The sequence below is a fragment of the Chelon labrosus genome (genome assembly GCF_963514085.1).
Source record: "Chelon labrosus genome assembly, chromosome: 5".
Taxonomy (NCBI): domain Eukaryota; kingdom Metazoa; phylum Chordata; class Actinopteri; order Mugiliformes; family Mugilidae; genus Chelon; species Chelon labrosus.
Genome location: NC_140341.1, coordinates 29,031,997 through 29,058,460, shown reverse-complemented (window position 1 = coordinate 29,058,460; position 26,464 = coordinate 29,031,997). Strand labels below are relative to the sequence as shown.

At 40.3% G+C, this 26,464-nt stretch overlaps 2 protein-coding genes across 2 annotated transcripts in view; one reads left to right on the top strand and one right to left on the bottom strand.

The window, feature by feature from the left end:
• The window catches only part of LOC311488194 (inactive dipeptidyl peptidase 10-like), a gene marked incomplete at its 3' end in the record, with an annotated part of 106,375 nt that extends 104,585 nt beyond the window's left edge, over positions 1-1,790 (top strand). The window contains exons 25-26 of the mRNA XM_084544736.1: positions 246-319; positions 1,653-1,790. Coding sequence (XP_084400862.1) covers positions 246-319; positions 1,653-1,790 — 212 coding nt within the window. The remainder of the gene's footprint in view (positions 1-245; positions 320-1,652) is intronic.
• Positions 1,791-5,285: 3,495 nt separating this feature from the next.
• The window catches only part of dpp10 (dipeptidyl peptidase like 10), a gene marked incomplete at its 5' end in the record, with an annotated part of 201,361 nt that continues 180,182 nt past the window's right edge, over positions 5,286-26,464 (bottom strand). Inside the window, 15 exons of the mRNA XM_084544737.1 lie at positions 5,286-5,426; positions 6,745-6,818; positions 7,138-7,210; positions 7,833-7,891; positions 8,270-8,369; positions 8,535-8,589; positions 9,679-9,873; positions 10,474-10,543; positions 10,638-10,736; positions 16,364-16,408; positions 19,341-19,462; positions 20,037-20,084; positions 20,317-20,408; positions 22,761-22,868; positions 24,455-24,493. Coding sequence (XP_084400863.1) covers positions 5,289-5,426; positions 6,745-6,818; positions 7,138-7,210; positions 7,833-7,891; positions 8,270-8,369; positions 8,535-8,589; positions 9,679-9,873; positions 10,474-10,543; positions 10,638-10,736; positions 16,364-16,408; positions 19,341-19,462; positions 20,037-20,084; positions 20,317-20,408; positions 22,761-22,868; positions 24,455-24,493 — 1,317 coding nt within the window. The 3' untranslated portion in view covers positions 5,286-5,288. The remainder of the gene's footprint in view (positions 5,427-6,744; positions 6,819-7,137; positions 7,211-7,832; positions 7,892-8,269; positions 8,370-8,534; positions 8,590-9,678; positions 9,874-10,473; positions 10,544-10,637; positions 10,737-16,363; positions 16,409-19,340; positions 19,463-20,036; positions 20,085-20,316; positions 20,409-22,760; positions 22,869-24,454; positions 24,494-26,464) is intronic.

Genomic DNA, 26,464 nt, shown 5'->3' with positions numbered 1-26,464 from the left:
CAGAAAAAATTAAGAAAAGTGGATATTGACACACTGTACATACAAAGTGCACTAACAGGTTATATTGTTTGTTATTATCGGTTTTATTTCCTATTCCCTAACTTTTAGTTGCTGTCTTTTTTCTTGGCATAGGGTGCTCCTACAATTAATTTGCATTAATTTCATGAAAATCCTAACAATGTGTAATGGACTGTATAATTATTATATGATGCATTTTCATTTTAATGATCTGTTTTTTTTCACAGCCACAGTTCATTTCCAGCATTCTGCTGAGCTGGTCAAACTGCTGTCTGCATCAAATGTTAACTACACACTCCAGGTGACTGCTGCCTTCTCCTATCTGAATGACATTCCTTTCACTTCCCATACAAGAGCAGACTTTGCAAAGCTTCTGGAATGCACTGACGGAATAAACTGTGCTGCCAACAGAAGAGTCAGATCACTATTTTTTTGGAAGACAGTGACCAACAACCTGTTTTGTCTTGAGACGTGGGGAAAAATAAAAACTGTAAATAAATGTGTTAAAAGTGTATATATCCCTTTAAAAATTGCAAAGTTGATTTGAATGCAAGTTGTGAAGCCTGTCTTATTTAGATCTGTACTAAGTAGATCATAAGCTTCTCCCTTACTGTCTTTAGCTGGTAAATTGCTGTGTCGTAAGATAATCCTTTAATTTACAGTATGTCTATTCCGTCAATGTTCACTATAGGACATGCGGTTTAGAATCACACTTTGATACACCCTCTGATCTAAACAGAACATACGATCAGAATAGTGTTTATGTGAGTGTGAGTACCACTGTCAGCTCTAGCATGGGTTAAACATATAAAACTTTGCAGATACTCAAATCATGCATAACATGATAAGTCATGCCGTACCTTTAATATTGCAAAGTTGTACTTTGTAAAAAAATACTACAGTGATAAAATCCCAGTGGTTCCTTGGCTAAAACTTGGATACCTTGATTGTAAATGCATGTAAGTAGTTTGAAAGCAGAGTCTGGAGCCTGGGACCTCTAAATAATGCAGTATGACAAAATCTGTAAATGACAGATAAAAAGCTAAGCAACGTCTGATTTTCCTTTTTATCATGTCCAATGGCAGAGCGTGCATTTCAGACCTTGGCCCACGCCCTAACCCAACCATTATGATGACACAGCATGGCTATAATAAGACGTTGCATCACACACAGGCATCTCATGTGCTAGAGAAATATCAGAAAAACACAGTTAGCACAATTCAAATGGTCTCGCAGACACTCAGGCACAGCTGCACCACACGGCTCATTTCCAGCAGAAGCGACAATATTAATTAAGAAAATGACAAAAATATATAATATATGCATACCACAAGAACCTACTGTTTAGCCTACTAATTATCTAATGTACTCCAGACCTGGAAATTATTAGCACAGTCGTGTATAGTACAGTAATTAATTTAATGTGTGAGGTTAATGATATTTTGTCTCATCTGTATAAGTAAACATGTAGGAGTAAAATGCAGCAGCAGGCAATAAAGTAAATCTTGTTGAGCTAGAGCTTGTGATCCTGTGGCCCTGAGATGTACCACTGCTGAGTCTAAATACATTTTAAAATGATCCAAAATCGGGAAGTTTCATAAACCCCTCTTTGTTTTCTGTTTCCTGCTGCTTAGATTTTCCCAGATGAAGGACACAGTGTGGTCTCCGCCAAGAGCCAGCACTACATGCTAAACTCAGTATTGAGCTTCTTCAAGCGCTGCTTCGAGGAGGAGCAGGTTGACGCTCCGCGGACGTCTAAGGAAGATGACTAGTCTGTGGAAACCTCCTGTTGTGAGATGGTTTTGTGAAGAGTGTACTGTAGTAACTGCTGTCATGAGCCAACAAATAGAGGTGGTGTTTCCATGGAGGGCTGCTGTCTTTAAAAGCATTTAATGAGCACTGGTGAAAAACGACGGATCCGCAGTATGAAAGCGAAAGTAGCATTACCTTTGCATGGAATAGCAAGTCATCATGGTGATTCCAGAGCTGTGGTGACTAAGATGTAAAAGGAAAGACGGTAGTGTTGTTGCTGTAATCTAATGCTTTAGACAAGAGTTACCGTTTGTAATGTTTGTATCATGTACTGAGTACAAATGTCAGGGAATTAAAGAGTTTTGTATGTTTTCCATTTTAGAGACGAATTTTTGCTGCCTGCTGTAATCTACTGTGAATTAATGTGAATATTTACTGGAAACAAAACATATCCACTCATATGTTACACCAGATATTTAGGGGTCATGTCAACGAACAGTTCCTGCCAGTGCCTTTATCCCATTGCAGTCATTATTTTACAAGATTAGAGCCAACGCAGTGTCCATAGCAATACAAAAATGTGAAAACTGTTGGGGGTGCTTGACATTGTCACAGGATTCAGAAATGGAAGTGGTTCCAGAGCAATATGATCAACACCTTCAGTAATCTGAACTGCAGCAGTACTGACTGGATATGTATAGAATTTAAATGTTTATGACCAGAAAGAGTCTTCACTGTATCTTTACATGTAGCGTTTAATATCCCAAAATGTGAACAAGGGGTTTCAAATAGAGAAACTGTAATGTATCAGTCTATGCTGTACAGCGTCCTTTGTCCTCAAACTCTTGTAATGCTGTGTCTTACCTTGAGAGACAGTCTGATCACAGATTGTTTTCTTCTACTGCACCTACTTCTACGCTCACTTCTTGTCAAATTGCATCTCATTTTATTATGTATGTATACCGTGTCCTCAGCAGGTGACATTTGTATATTTGGAAGAATATGTTTTTCGTGAAATAAATTGTTAACGTAGATCGTCTTTTCACCTGTGTGTCGCATTGTTTGATCAAAGCAAATGCTGATGTTGTTGGGGAAACGTGACCGGGGTTAGGAGTTAACAGACGACCCTTGTCGAAAGTTAAATAGTGGACTGTCTTGTCGTCTTAATGACACCACAACCGTGTGCCAAACTATTCAGCTTCTGTGTCAGACAGCCTGACCTCCACAGTCACCCAACCTGAACCTCGCAGAGTTAGTTTGGGATCTGTTTGGAACACAGAGTAAAGAAAAAACAGACGACAAGGGCTTAGCATGTGTGGAAAGTAGAAGTTCTAGGTGACGACCTCCTGAAGCGGGTTGAGAGAAATGAGCACAGGTGTGATTAAATCTAAAGAAGGCCAAAAGTTATACTTTCTTGTCATTCTAAAATGCCGTGGTGGTTATTTCAGAGTTTTGAAGTCAGTAGTTGTTATCTACATTGTAGAAAACGGTAAAAAGATGTAGATGTGTACCAGTACAGTGTTAAAATACTGTATGTTTGTTCATTGTCCTAATTTGCTCCACTGCATTTTGATCATCTTCTTGTCTCCTCTGAAGTTCCTTGTAAGTTGTTTTGCATAGTCATAAATGAAGCTGAAGATTGTGAATGACTATGTGATAAACAAGCTGCCTCCTCTGAGTTTTGACCTAGCTCTGCTTCTGCAACAAAAAACCTTTCATGGAAGATATGAAAATGAAAATGAAAAAAAACCCATCAAAGTGTGGTTGAGCAGCTCCTGTGCTGGTGGAAAAAAAAACAACCCTAAATTAATTCTGGTACCTCAGTTCCCGCAGATTCAAGAAGTGACATCTGCTTGGCCATTCAGGGCAGTAAATACAGGCAGTGATTAATGCACGCAGATACACATTGGTGAAGCAGCTACGCCAGGCTCTATAAAAACAGATCTTGCCTACTAAAGCGTTACTGTACGTGTCCTGAGGCCGTGACAGACAGCCTCTTTTCTTTAATGTGACTACCAAGGTGAAAAAAACATCTTTTGTCCTCAATCAACCCTGCAAACAAATGTGGGTGATTTGATTCTCTGCTGTTACGTGTATGTCAGCACAATGTCCCAGTTTTTCATATTTTTTTTATTTATTCATAATCATCACTAGAGGACAATCACAATAACCCCAAAACCTCAACCCTACCCTTTCCCTTTTAAAACAGCAAAAAGAACAAGAACAAGCATTACAAAATCCATCCTAAGAAGAAAGAAGAAACAGCTGAAAGAAAAACAGGGAAAAAAGTACAAGACATCCAGGTCAAATCAATCCATCCCCATATGAGATCTGACATCTTAAAAATATATTTATGTACACACTCTGCTGTATTGTACTGTACAAAATGTGGCAACACTTGACACATTCCCTGTAGACATGCAAACACCTTAATGACACTGTAAAATTGTCCATCTTAGTACAGTTATTTTCACTGATTTTCCCACTTCTAAGTCCAAGAATAAGACAAATGTCTCTTAATCAGGCAGAGCTGCACTGAAAATTTAGAGATTTCATCACTTGATTTAAGGAAACACGATTACATCACACATTAAGATGGAGAACTTTTGCAGTGTGGCCTGAAACTGAAATTACTATATGGCCAGTATCCACTATCTTCATCCAGAATTTATAAATTATACTTGGCCATACAGCCATAGTGTAATGTAGTTTCTAAACTGACTGTAATGCTGTGTCTCAAGGACCTGAGTTGACATAGATTAACATGACACTGCTAATTGATGAGTACCACTGCCAGCAAGTAATATTACAGTATGTTAAACCTCGTAAGGCATTGTACATGTCTACACAAGACCCCTGTACAATAGTGTTACCTCTAAAGACTGTATCTATGTAGGGTGGGCGATGGAGGGAAGGTTTCAGCAGGAAATTGCACTTATCGAGGATCCACTCGGGTCGTGGTGGACTTATGTGACTAAACATTTTCCCAAATGACTGGAGCATTTCCTTGTGCAACAATTCAACAACCGAAGGAAGATGTGAGATCGAACGCGTACATCTGTGGCCCTCTCTTCCCAGGTGCTACCACAAAGGAGGCCGACGTGACAAAAATGAGTGAAGCCGAAAGGGGTGTAAAAGAACCATGCACTTGGTTAAGTGGGGATGACTGCAGCTCAGATAGTCTGCAAAAGATGGAGGCAGTCTTCCGTGTGCTTTGCCGAGAAACGGAGCATCCCAAAACTGAAATGACTTTATGCTAGAGGGCAGTTCCTGTCTCAAGTCCCGGCAATGTGAGTGTCACTGTCGTGTCCTTCAGTTATCTTTTCAACACTATACATATCCAGTCACACACTGGAGTCCTCTCACACACACACACACACACGCACACACACTTTAAGAGCAGCTCGAGCTCAGTGTCCATATCTGGCTAAACACTTGGTCCAAACACGGAAAGCCTTGACTGATTTTAGCAAAATTCTTCAAGATCTGCCAAAGGTCTGACCCTCAAAGCCTCCCATCTACTCCTCCTCTTCCTCTTCCTCATCTGGCAGCGGTAGCAGCTCCTCCTTTAGACACTCCCTGTAGAAGCTGGTCAGTGTGGCATAGAGGTGCTGGCGACTCTGCTGAGACAGGAAGTGGCCCTCATCTGGGTAGATCTGGTGGTGAAAAATAAAAAGCATTATCTCTCATTCTGATTTCAAACGCTGGGCACTTTTAGAACTGCATATCAGCTCTATGGAGCATTCTTTTGTGTCTTTCAGCTCATGATCATGTCAGCCTTGTTTCACGTTCACATTCACCAGGTGACCACAAATAATATGGCCAAAAAAAGCTTCTGCGCATCTCATGGATCTATACTGTCGCTAACAAGATGACTTCGTTTGCTTAAAAAGTGTTGTGTTTTCAGCTTGTCTCTGTTGCGACCCAAGGGGCCAAAAATCATGCTTTAGTGCCACGCAATGTAATTCCTGTAATGGCAACCAGCTCACAACACCTAATGTACTGCATATCTTACAAGAAATCCCTGAGGATCAGACATGTGTGATGCTATAGTGCTTGGCTCTTTCAGGCTCTCTCAACCCCACCACATTCTTTTCCAAAGAGTTGATTGAATACTGTAGATAATGGAAATTGAAGAAGTCAAAAACAAAAACAAACTAAATCCAAGAGCCCAAACTTGCAGGCTTTATGCAGTGATGGACCGAACGTAAAAGCAACATAGTCATATTCATCAGCAGCTGAGTGCTGTGGAGTTGAATTTGTTTACAGCAAAATGTCTGTCATGACTATTTTTGTTGTTTTTCTCTGTATCGATTGAAACACTGCCTTTAATCAAAAATATCTACTGTGACAAGATTTTTATTTCTTCATTGAATAATAACACTGAAACTTTCAAAACTTGGATATTAATTGTTTTTGTCTCTTCAGTCTCTCATAATGCCGTTGTCTGGTACATAGGGGGTAAAGATGCATAAAACAGTGGATCACTTTTCTACCCATTTATGAGCTTTTATTTGTGATAATGATATTCTCAAAAAGTCACAGTGAATCCAGAAATATGTGTATAATGCATGTTTGCTCAGCTTTGGCGTCGTTGTCTCGACTGAGAGAATGAGTTCGCTCTTGGTGCTAATTGCAGCAATCGAGACTTTCAAAGTACCTTATTTGGTTCCTGTGAATCACTGCTGCAGCTCCAACTGCTGACTGTGTTGGTAAGTGGGACAAATAAGCTCGGGACAATGCCAAGCTATAATAACTGAGTGTTTTCAGACCTCCGACACGCACCCGTCCTTTTCACCTCACCTCAGAAATACATCTCGAGTTGCCTTTCTCTAAAACGATTGTTGGATATACCATGACCTGGATGACTTGGAACCTTCACAGACATACATCTCAACACTGAAATGTATTAAAATAAAATGTATTTGCAAATGTGGCATAAAGGCTTGGTGGTGTTGTCTCTGCACTACACACCTGCATTGAATAGTTTGCTCCAACTTTCACAAGGTTCTTGACGAGCTCAGCAGTATGCTGAAAGTGGATGTTGGCTGAAAAGAAAGAAAGAAAGAAAGAAAGAAAGAAAGAAAGTAAAAATGTCAGCAAGATTTAGCCTGAATCCTAACCGTGGAAAAGTAGAGACAATCAGAGTCTGGGAGCGCGGTAATACCCCGACAAATCCGACATGCATATTTCATTGGGGAATGTTTTCCTCTGGAAATTCCAGCATCAATTTAGATAACCCACTTTTCCTTTTATCTTTTGATTAAAAACCATTTGCCTCATTACCTTCCAGGATTGCACGCTTCTTTGTGCTCAGCAGCGATGCACTACATAGTTTCATTCTATCTACGATTTATTTCCTCTTACCATCTGCTGTGCCGTGCACCAGCATCAGTGTCTGCTCCCTAAGTGCTTGAACGTTCTGCAGCACACTGGAAAACTGCAAGAAATTCACAAATAGTGGGTTAGATAGGCAATGTGGCATTAGAGAATGTAATAAAAAGATGCAGAATGTATCAAATCAAAAGCATTGTTGTAAATTACATTCTACATGATATAGTGTCATTCAAGTCAGTTAGAGATCTCTTAGTGATATAGTATCTTTGTGACATCTTTATTTTCTATGCTTGGGCTTTTACAAATTATAGGGGAAATGCCAAGGTGCAGTACAGTGACAGCAGTAAATAACATGTTGGGAAAAGATTTCTTGTTTGGTTGTTTACAGTGCATTGCCTGTTTCCTATCGCAGTGCAGAAAAAAAGCCTCTGATAGCTAAACATCAGCAGGCCTGTGAGAACCAGGCTACTCTTTTGCATTGGCTTACAAGAAACCCCCAGCGTCTGATCAGACACACCAGTGCGCTCAGTTACCAAAGAGAGATGAGTGACAAAATCCTACAGAGCATGAAAAAAAAAAAAACAAGAAAAAGCAAGGCACCGCTGCCTCTGACTTTGATAGCGGTGGCATTCAGTAACGGCGGGAGCTTAACTGTAGGTGTGTCAGTGATGTTATGCTTTCAAAGATCAACAGCAAACAAGCACGGGGAGGCAGTAAACACATACCTGATATCTGCTGTCATCCCGTAATGGCATGCCAAGGTACCGCTCGGAGAACGCTGACGCTGTACAAATGAGAGGTGATACGTTCTTAACAGTGCCACTAGTAGACAGTGCTTCAGCTGCAGCTAAGTACCTGAACAAAGTGGAGTTCCTGTCATCCTGAGCTCAAGTAAAATACTTTCAGTGAAGAGGAAATAACACCCTGTGCAGGTGAAAGAGTCCTCTGTGTCATCTTATGATTACAGAAAACGTTTTTTACTCTAGTCTACAGCTAAGATCCTGATGCCCCTCATTTTAGGTATTTTCTGTTAGAGATAAACATTCTTCATAGCTGAAGGCTAATGTACAATAAAAATACAATGCGAGGAACATGTCTGTGTGGGATATAAAATCCAAAAGAAATTGTAGCTTTGTGCAGGTTTTAAAGGAGATGTACTCACCGTAGAGTTTCCAGTCAGTCACCGGTGACATTGCACATGCACATTTAAACAGGCTGTCAGTAGACTTGAGCATCATTAATGTAATGTAGGCTCCATAACCCTGAACAGGCAAACATAAACATTTATTCAACTCAAATTGCATAAGTATGAGAGTAAGTATTAAATCATAGCCATGTAAACACACAGTTTTTGGATATTTTTTTTTCCTGCATCCATGCATTTCCTCTAGCATGTGATAAGCATATGGACATAAACGCAGGCTCACCTTTCCAAACACTGCTATTCGTGTCCGATCGATATATGGAAATGTAATCATGTATCTGGAAAGACACAAACATAAAACATGAGCTATGGTTTAAAACGTATTCATAGCATCTAAAAGTCTAAAGCCTGAAAACAGCAGAATGTGACGGCAAAATGTTAAAACGTCTGCTCTAGGGTAAACACAGACATTCTTTACACCAGTTGAAAACACTTCTGGTTTACTTTGACCTTTGCTATTGATTATTCTTGGGTTTCCTGCTGTATATTTGCACTCAGAGCAAAGGAGCCGTGTCGCAAAACCTGCAGCTATTATATGTAGTGGTAGAATTGGTCTGTGTGCTAATCCGCTGCGGCAGATTTATTTTTTTTTTAATCAAGGTATTTTTTTAATAATTCAAAATATTACACTTTTAACACACTATACTAAAAGTTGATGTAAAAGGTTGTAAACTTAAGTTCTGATTACACTCAAAAATACTTCATCTTGTTGACAGCATTTCATTGTGTAAGCATCAAAAGCAGCTTTGAAGAGCTAATGTGAACCACTTGTACCATGCCAATCTGGAAGAAATATTCAGAAGCTTATTGGATAATGGCTTGCAAATTAAAAGAAAAAGCCTTATTACTACAGCAGAGCAGAGCAGAGCAGAGCAGACAAAATGTATAATATGGGAAATGTAGTATCAGCTGACAAGTGCCGGCAATGAAGATGCATGGGAGGAGACTGCAAATAAAATCACTGTCAGCCTCATTGTTTGCAACCCCCTGTGAAAGTGTTTTTAGAAATAACAGTGAGGAAGAAAACAGAGGATGGAAAACTCAGAACCACCTCAGATTTAATTGTATATCTCTCTTCTAAAATACTGTATCAATTCATATAGTTAAATGTGACCATAAGCCAAAACCCCCAGAACTATCTCAATTATATATTTATATATACACTATATGCCACATATATAAACTATTTATAGGGTATTTATAGACTTAATCTAGGTTGTGTAACACAGATATTTTGAATAGTATTGTATTGTCCTATGAATTCCCAAGTGAGTGACAAAGCTCTTGTGAGGGTAGAATTTCATTGAATGTGTTGCCTCAAGCTGCAAGACGCTTAAGAGTAGAATGAAGTGAATGTGACAACATACTCTACTGCTGCAATCTGGTCCTGAACATCAACCGTTCCCAGCCTCTGGTAAACTTCGTGCAGGATCCTCTGACCCTGGAACCCGCTGCCCCGGCCGTCCAGGCGGGCGACAATGACGTTGTCAGAACTGACCAGGACAGAGTCCCAGCTGATTGAGAAACGGTCAGTGACAGCCTGACCACCAGGGGCACTGTCACTGAAAAGAATAAAAGGATATGCATTTTGTTAAGAAAATGAAATAGAAAAAAATCCATCAAAAATGACAGTATTCCAGAGACTGAGTCTACATTTTGTGCTTTTGTCTATTTTTTATTTTATTCTGGAACGTTACTCAGTAGCCTGGTGGCTGTGCTTGTGTTTATTCTCATAAAGCAAAACGTCAGCCAGTGTAAAATAATGCTTCACTGATTCGTTTTTAGTAGTTTTGGGACAGCTAAGGGCCACTACTGAACAATAGGACACAAAATAGGTTCTGCTGGTGCAGCTTTATCAGCCTGCCATGTAAACACGTCATCCTCTCAGTTCTGAATTGTCTATTTACTGTTTGATTATTCAAATGGATGTGGATGTGAAGAGGAGTCAATCACAGGGCGCCACAAAGCTACCCTGTGATTGACTCAACATGACCTCAGCTCCTCTGTGTACAAATTGCTTTACTGTCAGGGGTTTGATTACAACCGGGGCCCTCGCACATTAAATATGCATACATTTTCTGTCCTGTAATAGGCCTGCATTAGTCCTGATAAAAGTGTCAGCTGATATGACTCACAGAATCTTATATGTTAGAATTACATACACTAGCAACAGCAGTCCATAGTGACGGGACTCGGAGAAGTCTGGTGGGTAAGAGATCTTCAAAGGTAAATCTGTAAAAAGAGATAAAAGAAAAGCCAGTCTATCCATCCTACAGTTCATCTGTGATTCACAGTGACACCACAGAAGCCACTGCCTTATTCTCACCAAAATGTTCCATTGGAACAGTTCTGAAATCAGTCAGCTGGATCCTTTTGTACTTCAAGGCAGCCTTCAGCATAGAGTTGTTCTCAAGGATATAGTAATCTGTGAAGATGAGGGCAATGTGTTAAAAGTATGAAAGAATCCAAAATCTTGGCGAGACTGCATACAAATGACCCATTATAAGACAAGGAACTGTCTTTAAAGCCAGTGACATAATGATATGAGATGGAAAACATAGGTATCTGAGTTTTATAAATTGTCTTCTATCCTCAGGCCAGAGGTACGGAAGTCTGAAATGTAAGTCCTTTTTCCCCACTGCTGTCAGACTCCTCAACAACTGACAGGAGTCTAGAATCATGGACTAAAATCATGGACTAGTCATGTCATACAATGCACTGATCATGTTTTCGGTTTCTGTTTACATTTCAGTTCATTGTTTACATTCTCATTTGCACTAGTTATTTTATATTTTGTATTATACATATATATATACATTTTCATATTCTACTTCTAAGATTTTATATTGTCAGGCATTTGGGCGGACAGCATAATAATAATAATAATGAAAAGCCGTTAAAAGGTTCCATTTCTAAAAAGGCATTTTACACCCACCCGCTTGCTCGTTCTGGCCTCAAAATCAGGACCCCCACTAGGTTCCCCACACATAGTAAACAATGAGTCTGATTTGGCCATTTTTTCCATTCAAGCCATCTGAGAAGCAGCTAAATGAAATGGAATTCATCCAGCATTTCTAATGGAAAACCCAAAATCAATAGACGTCTCATTATGAAACCGCCAAGGGCCTTGAGTTCCCAGCTGTGGATGGAGGGCCTGTCCAAATAACCCTGGGCAAATTGCTTGCTTTTCTGCAGCACAGCTGTTAATTTTTTTTTTTTTTTTTTTTTTTTTTTATGTAGGGGGACATAGGCATACAGTCTTGGATAACAAGATCAGGCATGTGTGTGTGTTGAAGGAAGTGATACAATACAATGCAATATGTGTGCCTGTATATATGCCAACAGCAGAGAAGCAACGGGAGGAAGAAATGTGAATTTGTAGACTTCAGTGGACCAGAATAGTACAGGCTAATGTGGTCGCAGAAAACCTGATTCAAAAGGAAGTACTCATCAAACCCTATTCAATTTTTACACAGACTGCATTTGAAAAGACTCCGACCTTGGTCTCAGCTCCCATCAAGGCTCTCACAGAACAGTTTATATTCAAACCAAGGGCAAGAATTAAAAGTTTCAGGTGGCGATATTTAGACAAACTCTGTATTGCCTTCATCTTCCAGCAGGGTGGAAAATCCAGTCCTGTCTGGTCGACCAGACAGCGTTAAATTTGTAAGTGGCAACTTATTTCACAAAAGGCAACAACACAATAACCAAGTGAAAATCAACCTGTATTGCGATATAAAGATAATGTCTTTCATCAACGAATAGAAATCCATTTTTTGCAGAAACACCCATGCGTGGACAGGAATCATGAAGGTGATCTCAACTTCACAAGCTGTTTTAGATGCTTGATCTGTTGGTCTGATAAGTAGCCTCTTGCCTCTCAGTAAAATTGTTGATTATGTTAATATAACCTTCCTCTACCTTACCTTAGTACAGTTCTGTAGGGATAGTAGTGAAGGAATCAATAGCACACTTCCACCTAAATCATACCCTAGGTGTTATCTAGCTAGAAAGATTATTTATGTCCTGTTAAATCCAGACAGTTAAAGTATGGTACTGAATGAACAAGTGAATGGGGAGTGTGGGTAGAAAACTCTAATGTTAAGTCAGCTATACTGTACTGAGTGAGTGGCTGTGTTCAAACAAGCAGTTAGGGAATGTGTTTACTGAGGAGACACTTTATTGTATTACAGCACTGCAGAATGATGCTGATGATGTCTGCACCATCATTGGCAAGATAATGACAGCTCCAGCCGCCTGCCTTCATGCTCGTAAGAGGGAAAACTTGAAAATGCAGTTTCCCAAAATTCATCATGGCTGCTCCCAACATTCCAACAAAAACCAAGAGAACAGTTAATATCACTCCTACTATTATATCTGGAATCCAGATCAGCCAGAACATTAAAAACCACTGACATTAGAAGTAAATAACATTGACCATCTTGTGACAATACAACGTTCTGCTGGGAAACATTTGGACCTGGCATTCATGTGGATGGTACTTAGACATGTAGCACCCACCTAGACCAGACCAGACACCCCTGGCCTGTCAGTTATCTATCGCAGCGATCTGGAGCTATCTCTGCAACCATTACCTGAACTGTCTTCATTTGAATGCCTTGCATTTAAATCTAAGTCCCCTTCCCCTGTGCTGTTCCTCCTCATTTACCGACCACCAAAACCAAACCCGTCATTTATGACTGAGATGTCAGATCTTTTCACAACTTTCTGCACATCCTCTGCCGATGTCATAATTTTAGGTGATCTGAACATCCACGTTGACACCCCCTCCTCCCCTTTTGCAGCTGAATTTCTTCAGATACTGGACTGTTTTAATTTAAAACAACTTGTTGATGTCCCCACGCACACCAGGGGACACACCTTGGACCTGGTCATTACAAATTCTGCCCCTCTCACCAACCTGCAGGTGTATGACCTAGGTGTGTCTGATCACAAGGCCATTTCTATGGATCTGCAATCCCCATCCAGCCTCTCCAAGCCTAAGCGGAATATCTGTTTCAGAAACCTAAAAAACATAAACCCAGAACTCTTGGCAGCAGACTTTCAACATCTTTCCACACACTTTTCATCAGCCGATGAAGCAGTGGACTACTACAACAGCCATCTGAGCAGCCTCCTGGACCTCCATGCCCCTGTTAAAACCAGAACAGTCACCTTCACCCGCTCAGCTCCCTGGTTCACAGATGGGCTTCGTAAGATGAAGGCAGCAGGGCGAGTCCTTGAGCGGCGCTTCAAAGCCTCTGGCCTCACTGTCCACAAACAAATGTACCGGGAGCAACAGCAAAAATATGCTCAGTCCCTCAAAGATGCAAGGTCACAGTTTTACTCCGATGCCATCAGAAACAGTCCAGGAAATTCCAAGCAGCTTTTTTCCACTGTAAATCACCTTCTCAAACCACAACCCCCTCCACTTACTGCCACTACAGAAGAGCAGTGCAATAAATTCATGGATTTTTTCACATCAAAAATTGCACATATTCGCTCTGCCCTTTTTGGTCCTCCCACCCAAACTGTTCCTACAGCGTATACTGTCTCACAACCCCTAATCTGCTTTCCTGTGGTTTCATCAGAAGAGGTGCAGAACATCATCAGGAAGATGAAATCCTCTACCTGTCCTCTGGACCCTCTCCCAACCTCCCTGGTGAAAACCCATATCACTGTCCTAACCCCCCTGATCACCGCTATTATAAATCATTCCCTCCAAACTGGTCACGTTCCCCCTGCCTTAAAAAATGCCATAATCAGACCATTACTCAAAAAACCCACTCTTGATCCGGACGTCCTATCCAACTATAGGCCCATTTCCAATCTCCCCTTCATATCGAAAGTACTTGAGAAAGCAGTTGCCACCCACCTTCTGGACCACCTCAAACATAATAACCTTTTTGAAAAATTCCAGTCCGGTTTCCGCTCCGCTCACAGCACAGAGACTGCCCTCGTCAGAGTCACAAACGACCTCCTCATGTCATCTGATGGTGGCTCTCCCTCCCTCCTCATCCTCCTGGATCTTTCTGCTGCTTTTGACACTGTCGACCATGGCATTCTTTTAAACCGGCTCCACCTCACCACTGGACTCAATGACACTGCTCTCAGTTGGTTCAAGTCATACCTCACAAACCGGACAGAATACATCTCCCTGGGTCACTCCAAATCATATCCACACACAGTCACCTGCGGTGTCCCCCAGGGATCAGTCCTTGGCCCCATCCTCTTCATCCTCTACCTCACCCCCCTTGGCCAAATCATCAGCCGTCACAAAATTTCATTCCACTGCTATGCTGATGACACGCAGCTTTATGTAAATGCCACAGCTGCAACCCCATCCTCACTGTCATCCCCATCAAAACTCACCTCCTGCCTGGAGGAGATAAAGTCATGGATGGAGCACAATTTCCTCCAACTAAACAGCTCCAAAACCGAAGCCATACTGATTGGCACCCCTCACCAGACCAAATCATCATCCATAACCAGCATCACCTTCTCTAGCGCCAACATCCCCCTTTCATCAACAGTCACTAATCTTGGTGTAAAAATGGACTCTCAACTCACGTTTGAAGCCCATATAAATCACCTCTGCAAGACCTCCTTCTACCGCCTCCGTAACATTTCCAAACTCCGCCCCATTCTCTCCCTCTCAGATGCTGAAAAGCTGGTTCATGCTTTTGTCTCCTCTAGACTGGACTACTGTAACGCACTTCTCATTGGGATTCCTAGCAAGAGTCTGCAGAGGCTTCAGTACATCCAAAACTCTGCAGCTAGGATCCTGATGAGAGTGCAGAAACATGAGCACATTACCCCCATTCTCCACTCACTCCACTGGCTTCCCATCTCCACCAGGATTGAGTACAAAGTTTCCCTCCTCACTCACCAATGCATCCATGGACACGCACCCCCCTATCTCAAAGAAATCATCAATCCACAAAACACAACACGCTCCCTCCGCTCCACTCAATCAAACCTCCTCCACATACCCAGAACCAGACGGAGGACCATGGGAGATAGGGCCTTCTGTGCTGCTGCCCCATGTCTGTGGAATGCCCTCCCTGACACCTTGAGGGCACCACAATCAACTGACTGTTTTAAAAAAGGTCTTAAGACATTTCTTTTTAGCAAAGCTTTTGGTCCCCTTTAGATGTTTTTTCTTTTTTAAAACCTTTTCTTCTTCTTTTTAACCTGTAGCACTTTGAGATATTTGATGTAAAGTGCTTTATAAATAAAATTTATTATTATTATTATTTATTACCCCATAGCAATGACACTCCTTGATGGCAGCAGCCATCCCCAGCAGGATGCAGCCTGACGCAGGCACACACACAAAAATGGTTTAGGAACAACTCAAAAAAACATGAAGAACAGCACAAGGTGTTGACTTGGCCTCCAAATTCCCAAACTGATCAAGTATCTGTGGGAACCTCCCCTCAACCTATAGGATCTAAAGGCTCCCACTAACAACATTCTGTTGCCAGACACCACAGGACACCCTCAGAAGGCCCATGTCACATTCTCTGATGATGTCACAACTGTTTTTGAGCCACAAGGGAGACCTACACAATATTATAAAGGTGGTCATAATGTTATGCCCAATTTGTGTAATAGACACTAGTTTGAAAAGCCCTTTACACATTAAGCCAGAACAAATAAAACTGATGCTGCATTTAGCTAATATGTTGAACCAAGATTGAAACTACTTCTTGATGATAATGACGATGAAAGTTGGTTACTCGACTGTATTTCTATGTATGTGTGTGTACCATGTTAAGTACAAAGAAGTAATAGAAACAAGAAAACAGAATCCAGAGGTGCCAGCTGTTGTATTAGCAAGAAATGTTAACAGTTTATGGAGTTGCTGGAAGATGATGGAAAACGGATAATTCATTTCAGTTTGTCTATTCATTTCAGTAAATTTCTTTGTCCTATTTAAACATTGAAAACATTCAGATTTAGGCAATTTGGTTCTCTCAGAATAATTTGCCTTGTTCATAGAAGTGTGTAACTTCTTTTTTCTGAAAGCTGGGATACAAATGAACTTACTTGAATTGTTGAGGCTGTGTAAGATCACAGTTGGAGCGCCAGGACCTAAAAAGAAGAAGAAGAAAAAAAAAAGGTTTGCGAATAATTTAGGCAACATGCTGTTTTTCTGTAATTCTGATCATATGTGCAATGTATAGATAGTAACTGACCATCTTATAAATGATTACAGTAAATTTTGTCATTCTTCAAACTAAAGAGATTATGTATCTCTAAATTTGCTCCGCAAAATTATATATGCAAGGTGCTGTCTTGTTTTCTCAATTGTACATGCCACCATCCCTACCTTAACTGAATCAATTAAGGGCTAAAGGTCAATCACATTCCCTCTCTAATAGCCTCAGAGTGTCAAATTAAATCAGTTCTTTTCAATGCCCCTCTGCAAAATACTTGGTTAGAGGTTAATAGGATGGCGGGTTTGTTCAATACCTCAGTTGCAGCTAAAAAGCTCCTAGTAAGTGCATCCCAGGCAGGTATTATCTAACAGCGTATGAGTACCATGGCTAATCATGTCACGTGGTTTTGCTGTGTTATTTCATGCAGAGTAGTCACAATGAGAGAGCCTTTACACATATACCTAGCTCTAACCCCAACCATCTTGTCACGTAGAACCGTAAAATGTCATGTAAAATGTGTTTAAATTGCTGTGCTATTCATACCATAGCTCATTCTTTTTTCCCTAATGTTTCCTTCCTTGCATTTATCTGTTATTCGGCTGCATTAGCTTTGACCTTTGCATTCCTTGTGTCACACAGAGAAATAGTTTCTTTGTGTGCATTTATCTTGTGGAAAACAAGAAAAAAAACATCCAGAAATGTTTTATATGTGGGCTTAAAAAGCTTGTGCTGCTCTCGATGGCAACAGGTGTCAGAGCAGGCTTGTTGGGATTATGTGATCTCGACTCTCCGAAGACAACAGGTTTCTCCATTATTATTTTTTTTATGCTTTTAGGGTAGGAAACTATTTTATTGTCCAGTAAATCACTACAAAAAGTAAAATGCTTGTGAACTTGGAGTGCTCTCATCTACTCAAAAAAATGAAACCACAAACAGTATGCTGTACACCCGCTAATGAATGATATAGCCAGTAAAGCAACCTAAACTGGATGATACATGACACAGAGCCTAATAATCGTCTACCACTGATGAGAGATTAATATATAATTGAATTGTTGGTGAGTGACTTGATGATCAGGCCCTGGCAATGAGTAAATGAATGCTGAATAAATTAGGAACATAAAACACACAGTATAATCCCCAGCTCAGTTTAAATCAAAGCTCAATGCTGCACACAAACACTAACCGAATGTGCAAATCATATTTAGGTATCGCCTAAAGAAAAGCTGATGAATTACAGCAGTTGAGAAGACATAAAACAGGTGCTAAGTATTCCTGTTTGCTGTCAGACCGTGACCACTTTGTGAGGAAGCAGTTTTCAACTTGCTATCATGTCGGTATCTAAGCTAAGTATCGGATGCTACTCTGCGCTGCTAGTGACATGGCATTCATGGCTGCTCAGCTCAGTTAGCTTGATAACGTCAGTAAGCTCTGAGGCTCCACTGCTGCTGAATATTTTAGCGTAGCTCCACTGTTGGCATCTATTGCATCTGCTTCCTTGCAGGTAATGATGTGCTGCTGGCTGCTCACAGCGCCATTCTTCTGCTGACTTCTGTTCAGATTTTAATTCCGATATTCTGCTCGTTCTATTGCAGCACATGTCTGAATACGTCTGCATGGGCCATGCTAGTTTTCTCCTGCCTGCTGTTTGGCACATTTCTAACAGTTTGTGATATTTAGCTGTTCACATTGTCTATAGATTCATTCTGCAAATGAATTCCCGTTGCCAGTTTGCTAATCATTTACACAAAGAAAAAAGGACAATCTTGCATAAAACTAATTTCGTTTTGCACATAGCCCAGGTACAGTTTGGTGTATTTACATACTATGCAATATATCACTCCAGAAGCAATGTAAATGCAACAAAGATTTTGGAAGCAATCAGAAAACTGCAACGTACAACTGTTTTTCAGGTCACTGACATTACAGATTAGGATATTTCCCTTGACTTTATACACTGTTCCTAATATCCTACATGTGGACCTGAGGGCAGACCTAATGATGTTTGAGCTTCTTCTGGGATGAAACAGGCTTTGTCAGCATTAAATGCAAATTGAAACATGCTTGTTGTTAGATTTGATCGTCATGTATACCAGCTCTTGCTTAACTAAGAACTCCCACAAACAGGAAAGCCATTGATGCCAACATATAATTGCATAACCATCAGTGCAAGTTTTAATTGTCCATGTAACGGTTGAACCGCCGCAACCATAAGTCGACTGTGATATTGATATTGCAATTATATTACAATCAACTACAAAATGAGTTTATAAGCAGTTTACAAGATGATATGGATTTAGCTCTGGGCTGTCGAGAGAAAGCTTTACTCTTCCAGTACAGTGTTAAAGTGTATTTCACGTCTCGTGAGAGTTCATCCAGTTGCACCATATGTGCTGTGGGGCAACTAGCTTTTTCCTCCCATCATATAAAACTGCACATGACTTTTGTAACTTGTTGTTTATAACAGCAGCAGAAACATGAAAAAGTCTATGTTTGGGTCACAGTGACAAAAATCAAAAGCGAGAACACTTTCAGCCTTTTAAATAAAACAGTATTCAGTCTAATAGTTCATTTCTCCCAGTTCTAACAACGTGAGAAAGGATGCTGTTGGTGGAAGCAGACATTTGTCTGCACTTGTACAGCTGGTGGTATCTTGTGCCAAATTGCTGTAGTTTTCTAAATCACACCCACTTTTCAAGTCAAATCCCTGAACACTTTTATAATAACATTCCTTAAAATTATATCCCACTCTTTAAGAAGTGTTTCACTTTATGGAAGCCAAAGGCACCCTGGCTGCTATTTGACTGAGAATTTAACAGCAGGAACACCAGAAGAGCTTTAAAGTGGGATGTTTAATGGCCTACCTTTACAGTGGAGGATAATGTGCTGGTTTGTGGGGCTGATGTCAGCATCAAAGTACAGACAGTGAGCTTTATTTAGCTCACATGTTAAACACCGTCGAGGGAACAGACCCACGGTTTTAACACTGAGGAGAGAAGATGACAAAAAAAGTGAGACCAAGTAAAAAAAAAAATCAGGAGAAGCCATCAGTGGGAAAGCAGCATTACTTTATCTCTAAAGTATGGCAAAACTTTTGCCCTAAAGAGACCAGAAGTAACAATAAATCATATCCAGCTACGTATTAGTAAGTATTAAGTGTCTGGTCATAGCCTGTATATAGTGTACCCCTCTTGACTATAACCAAGACTATTTTAGACTATTACATGCATATGAATCAATAATTGAAGTATTGTCTATAAACTAACAATAAAGTTCCCAAATTAATTCTGAATAATCTATGCTGGCTCTGTGAATGCAACAGTATGTTTATGTCATAACTTTTTAGTACTTGCTATACTTGTTTGAGTAAATCTACTGAATGCATCTGTTGTTGCTCTAATCAAAATATAACAATATCTCTGTTATCCTTCATTGTGAGTTTAGGTACTATTAACAAAATGGTTGCTTTCAAAAAGAAATCCTCAGATTATATCAGGTCACTAAATGTGTTGTGTAACAACTTTCTGGCTACACACTGGAAGCACTACAAGAACCACAACCTGAAGAGCTGGCGTCTTCGTGGCGAACCCTCGGTGCTGAGGAAGTAACTGTCAAGAGAAAAAAAAAGACAATTAGAGCAGATTAGAACAGATAAACTAAATGAAACACTAAGATCATGTATCTTCTTGGTTTCTTTCAATTCATAATTTTGCATAGTAAAAGTGAGATGTCCTATCCAAGATGAAAAACGAAGGATCCAGTTCAATGTTCACTGTCTCTTATATGGATATTTTCTGTCATTTTTTTTAAAATGTTCTGTCTGCAGCTGGTTAGACTCACAGGTTGTCAGTGTTCTCATCGTAGGCAATGATCTTGGTCACCTCCCAGTTTCCTGATGTTAGATGTCGGACTTCATTTTGATCTGCTCTGAACTGAAAGAATCGAAAGAAGGGTCATTTATTTGAGCTCTGTCTAATAACTGTTGATTCTGTGTATTCAGCTACTAGATGGAAGGTGTATATTTGGAAGTGTCTATACAAAAAAAGGGAAAACAAGACAAGAAGTTATTTGTTCTAATGGTGACCTGCATGCCATTCTGTCTGATAGTAGTAAATGCTGAACCTCAATGAAAAACAAATTGAACTTTAAATGTGGTGGCACAGGATAATAGATTGTACAAATTGTGACATTCATAGAGCCTGCAGTATACGCTAGTGTCAGTGAGTAACTCTCTCTGCAATGGCTCCATCCTGATTAGCTTTGTTAAGGCCACTCAAGGCTGAAAAATGCATTTTCTCCCCTGGATATCTGTCAATACAACTTTCAAAGCAGTACAACTTCTGGTTCTGGTGAGAGAAATGTTTCACTTATTGACATTGTTATCTTTGTTGTAAAAACCAAATATCATGTCAAAAAAATCACAGGAAGCCACGTCTTCATGATTGATTTCTGGGTCTGGTTTGCTTTTGCTTCCTCTGCACAAGCCTGGTAAGAGGAAAGTTACTTATTCTATCATTTCAATGTGAGTTCAAGAATTTCATTCATTCATTCATTCAGCTGGGACAGCTGGGAGCCTATCCCAGCTGTCATTGGGCGAGAGGCGGGGTACACCCTGGACAGGTCTCCAGTCTATCTCAGAGAGACAGACAACCATTCACACTCACATGCACACCTATGGCCAATTTAGAGTTCAAGTAATTGCAAACCTAAAACTATATGTATATATGTACAACAAATGTATTTTTAGGCACAACTTGTGTGTTGACCAGCCGTGATATAAGCTTTGGTTTCAGCTAAAAATGTATGCTTATCTGGGGATTTTATGACGGAATTCGCCAACGGGAATACTCCACTCACATGGTGAAGCTCAGACAATACAGTGTCTGTTTGGAGCTAAACCACAGAGACTGCAGGAACACTCTGGGCAAAATTTGCTGTGCTTTCAGTCTGAATGCATCCTCGGGGTGATGGTTTGGCAAACAAAGTGTCAGGCTTCAACATAAGAGGCTACTGGACTGTTCTCAATCATAACATTGGCTCAAATCATAGGGTGTTATGGAGTTTTTTCTCACTTAAGCTAACTCAGGGGTTTGTTATCTACTATAGGCAATATATAATGTCTGGTAACTATATGGTTAAACAAGGCTGGGGATGGACGTGGCATTTAGAAATCAATTACCAGTATAACCCCCTGCAAACACTTCTATCAGTTCCACTGTGAAGGACCAAGGGATGAAAGAATTCTTCACAAGGCTCACAATCAGAGACGATTGTGAGATGAAGACTGTAAGGAAACAACTTCTGCAGAACAGCAGAACCAACCTCAACCAAGAGAGTGAGTGAGGGTGTATTTACATGGAAGCACAGCTGTGCCATGTGGCTGACCTCTGTACAGAAGAGGCACAGTAGAGAGAAGAGCCATGGTTGCCTTCATGGTTGCGCATCTGGGTTCAAATCAAAACACAGGAAGTGGAAGTCTTCCCAGAACACATCGTCAGAGAGGACAGCAAGTTCAAGTTTACTTGAGGATCTGAGGGAAACTTCTTTGATTTTGGTTTACTTTCTCTGACTATAAGGTGCACACTGAGGATGACAGAAGCCTCAACACTGAAGTATACAGAAAACCCAGACACACAGATCAATATTTACTATTTGATTCTCTCCACTCCCTGGAACACAAGCCGTCAGAGCCCTACAGCATTGTGCTTAGAATGTGCCCACACGACAGAGTGGAAAGAGAAACACTTAAAACTCCTAAAATTCAAGGGCCTTTGTCAAAACCACAATAAGACACATAACAGAGTGAAAAACAACAATAAACGGAATGACTTGGCTTCCACTGAAGCATTGCAAATCATTGCAAATGGCAGAAACTACTGTAGGATTTCATTGGCGGTCTCTAATGGCTGCTGTAGTTCCTGTTTCATCGCCGAAAATTGCTTGATAATGAACTTATGCATTTACATCAAGCTGCTAGCATACATAATTTAGTTACACAACAGTTCTTTGTAGTCAGTAAACTCTGTGTAGGAGTTTTAATGCTGGTGCTTATATAAACAAGTCTTTTTTACCTGCAGAGACGGTATCATAAATTAGGTGTAAGAAGTTCCTTGATTATGACAGCTCTTTAATCAACGTTTCACAACATCACAAACATGTTAGCCGTGGCATTCACACAGCACCCATCCTGTTAAAGTTAAAGCTGTAGCATCATTCTTGTGTAAAATCTATGGCTATACACTGTAACAACTTAAGAGTATATTGACTCTGAATTCAGTCTTCACCTGTGTGGTGAACATGGCTATGTGATGAAACTCGCCACGTCCTCCTTGCTTGACCGGGACCGTCAGGAAGAATCTGTTGCCATCTTTGGAGAATACAGGTTCTTGGGTCTGTGCAAAGCAAATATGGATTAATTTGCATGGCATTTAATTCAAAGCAAGATCCAGAAAGATGTGCCTGTTAATCTTTGGATGTAAAAATTGGACAAGAATTGGGTCTTTCAATCAAAAGAAGATGTGAAGCATGTGAAGTATCCTGTGTTCAGAGGCAGACATCATGGAATGTCAGCGGTATTAACAAGTGGATAAAACTATGTGCAAATGGCCTCCACAGTCAAACCTCAAAATCTCCAAAAGAAGCAATCTGCACCAATTTTATGTGAATAGATGAGCATTTTGCAACGCTCTGACTGCTGTCTGGCTGAGTGGTCCCTTTGCTGGGAAGGAAAATGGGTATCTAGCACGGAAAGCGGAGATGAGCCATTTACCTCTATCTGTAACTCTAAGTAAGACATAGGTCAAAAGCAGTGATGTAAATTTACAACAAGAACAATTCAGTCCTCGAAAGCAATGTGTAAGGTATCCTGTGGCTCTGGAGCGCCATTCTACAATCCAAGAAAATAAAAATAAAACAAGATATGCCATAGTATATGTCATAGTGATATGAGTAATTTGGGATTTGAAATGCATAGCAGAAAGACTGCAGAATTACAAACTGCAGACATGAAGTTTTAGAGGGCAGGAAGAGTTTAACAAAAATACGCTATTCGTTGCATTATGAGCAATGCAGGATGGAGAGTTTGGGGAATTTTAATTTATACAAAGAACTGGATGTCAGGATATCTCAATGTCCGGTGTATGCATTTTTCAAATGGATTAGATACATGCACTTAACTGCATTTTAGACCATACTATTAGATGGGCCATACTAGGGCTTTTAGACCATACTATTATCAATGCCACAAACAAAGTCCGTCTCAGATGGTGAGAGCTGACCCAGAATGGGCCTTTGAGTGCAGTACACTTTGAGCTGTTATGTTACAATCGTGCATAAAAATCCCTCGCTCTGCACTCTCTGAGTCAGTAAATTAATATATTTTATCTATATTGGAGTTCCACCTTAACAAAAACAAGCCAACTTGAGTGTCAGTATTGTCAATAGGTTAAATTACCCACTTCTGTGGCCAAATCTGCATGTACAGCTGCAAGGCAGTGTGATTAAATCCTGCCGGAAACTTTATTCTCTGCCTCTGTCACTGCTTGGAAAACAGAAAAACTGGGGACAGGCCTTTGAAAGAAATCAATAAAAAAACTACAGCCAAAGGTTTTCATTCTGAGAAAAAAGTGCATATACTATAATTATTTCACCACAACGAGAAGAGTAGAAGAGTTGTGCTTTGGCCTTGATTTTGATTTGGTGCCAAGTTATGGAATGTGCATCGCTCTCTAGACAAGCAAGAGGCTGATAATCAAAAAAGTCCACATGGACAAGAAAGATGTTTAGATGCTTCCTTTAAGATACAGAGATTACTAAAGAGTATGTCCATAGAAATACACAGAGAGAAGTTGTTCTTTATGTCAAATGATTGGAAAGATACTGAGGCAGACAAGACATCGAGTGACATTACAGCATTGAATTGCGTACTTTTCAATATGATACATATGGCATATGACACAAAAAATGAAAATAACATTACCTGCTTGGAAAGCCACAGCTCAGAGCTTTCTTCGTGTCTCTGAAAAACATGTCAGAGCAAAATGTCAGACGAGTGTTAATTCACCCTCTGCTAGAACCTTTCTTTCTGTGTGCTGCTTCAGGCCTGTGTTTGATACACAGAGGTTTGAAAGTGGCCATCAATAGAGTAGAATTGTAGATGCAGTGTAATCACATTCTTTCCCTGAATGATTCCTCTTTTATATCAGCTAAACCTTTACTAAAGTGGTATATTTTTCATATTGTGTAAACCTTGTTTTGGACTAGCACTTCAGCGGCTCATTTTCCAGATAGAATCATCTGTCACATAATGGACCCCTTATTTTGCAGTTTATTTTAACACGCCACAGGGGACACCATTCCCAGTCTGAGCCCTCATTTCCAACCAATATGCATGAGCAGGAGCCAGAGTTTTGGCAGCAGGTTCTGCGCGCTGTGTCCAGGACTGAGCTAAGCTGCCTCTTGGCTGGGTGGCATGTTTATTCGTGCAAATCACACCAAATCAGGAACCGCAGGACTGGAGAGCGCTCTGTTGAGTCCCACAGTTCAACTGCGGGGTTAAAACTGCTCTGCGTTATCCAAATATGGAGAGAATATGGAAGGATTTTGCTCCAGATGCGCTGCAATTTCAGAAAAGCTTTCAAGCCAGATGATTAGTAATTCACTGTAACACAGTGGTTTTCAAACTTTTTCAATCACACCCCATTTCAGAGGCCTGAATAAATCCGTGTCAATCCACAAGAAACTAGCACAATAGCAGCATTGGAGCAATTTTTAATTTTTTTTTTATGACACCACATGATTCGCATCGCTTATCATTACACATATATGCACATATAATCAGTGTAATTGTAACTAGGCAGAGCGGGCCTGGGTTAATTATACAGGTGGCAGTCTGCGAATAGTTCTGCCCTTCAAGGTGGGTGCAAGAGACTGTTGTAAGGGTGATATTTGGTACATAAATAACTAAAGCTTCAGGTTTTATTAGCATAGGGGTTAGGGGCTAGGGGTTGAACGACTTCGGATTTTTAAAGGTCGACTAATATGTGGTGAAAGTTGAGTTGATGTCGACTAGTCAATGACGTCGCACATATAAACACTGTAGAAAATAATGCTTTGCAACAATGAAATCTATGTTCTTGACCTGAATACATATTGTAGCATCTCACACAAAAGAAGCTATGGAGGCTATTCAGCAAGGTAATTGAAGCTATAACACGGGCTACAGACTTGTACAGTATATAAATAGGCGCAGCGTGTTGTAGAATGTTGTAGAATGATATAATATAGCCGGGATAAAAAAAAATAAAAATCATAACCTTTTTCGTGTATAGCAGCTAATGGTCTGATAACTTTAGACAATGAAATTTACCATCAAATTGTTGATGTGCAGCCTCCTTCTCTCTGTTACCACAGGTACTGTAACTGCCACTGGTAACTGACTGCCACTGAGAGGATTTGGACTGTTCCTCTGCTAGCGTTAGTGGATGTCTTTTCAGATGAGTCTGCATTGTAGTAGTACATTTGTTGTATTTCAGGACTGACATGTCATGGTAGAATGGGCTTCATCTTTCATCTTTAGTGAAGTAAGCTGCTAGTTTGATGCAGTGACCCACTGGGCTCCTCATCTGTCTTCTCCGGGGTGTCTGTGTTGTTATTGTCACGTGATCTGCGACTAGTCGTCTTCCTGCTTAAAGCGCCGTAGCACAGCAGTAAATTCAACTTGTGCTGACTAGTCCTAGCATACCATTATCACGGCTACTAGTGATAGTCATTAGTTCAGCTTGCACAATTTACGGTCACTGGCAAGAAATAAAGGCTCACAATTGTGTGAAACGGACCTAATGAAATTGTGACCAGTATATAACATATTAAGTAAATTCATTCAATGATCAGGTCCTTAATTATCATTTAAAATAAAAGTCTAAATAATTCTGTACAGTGTGAATGATGCCTGTCTGGATAGCTGCTGAAAGGGTCAACATGAATGACA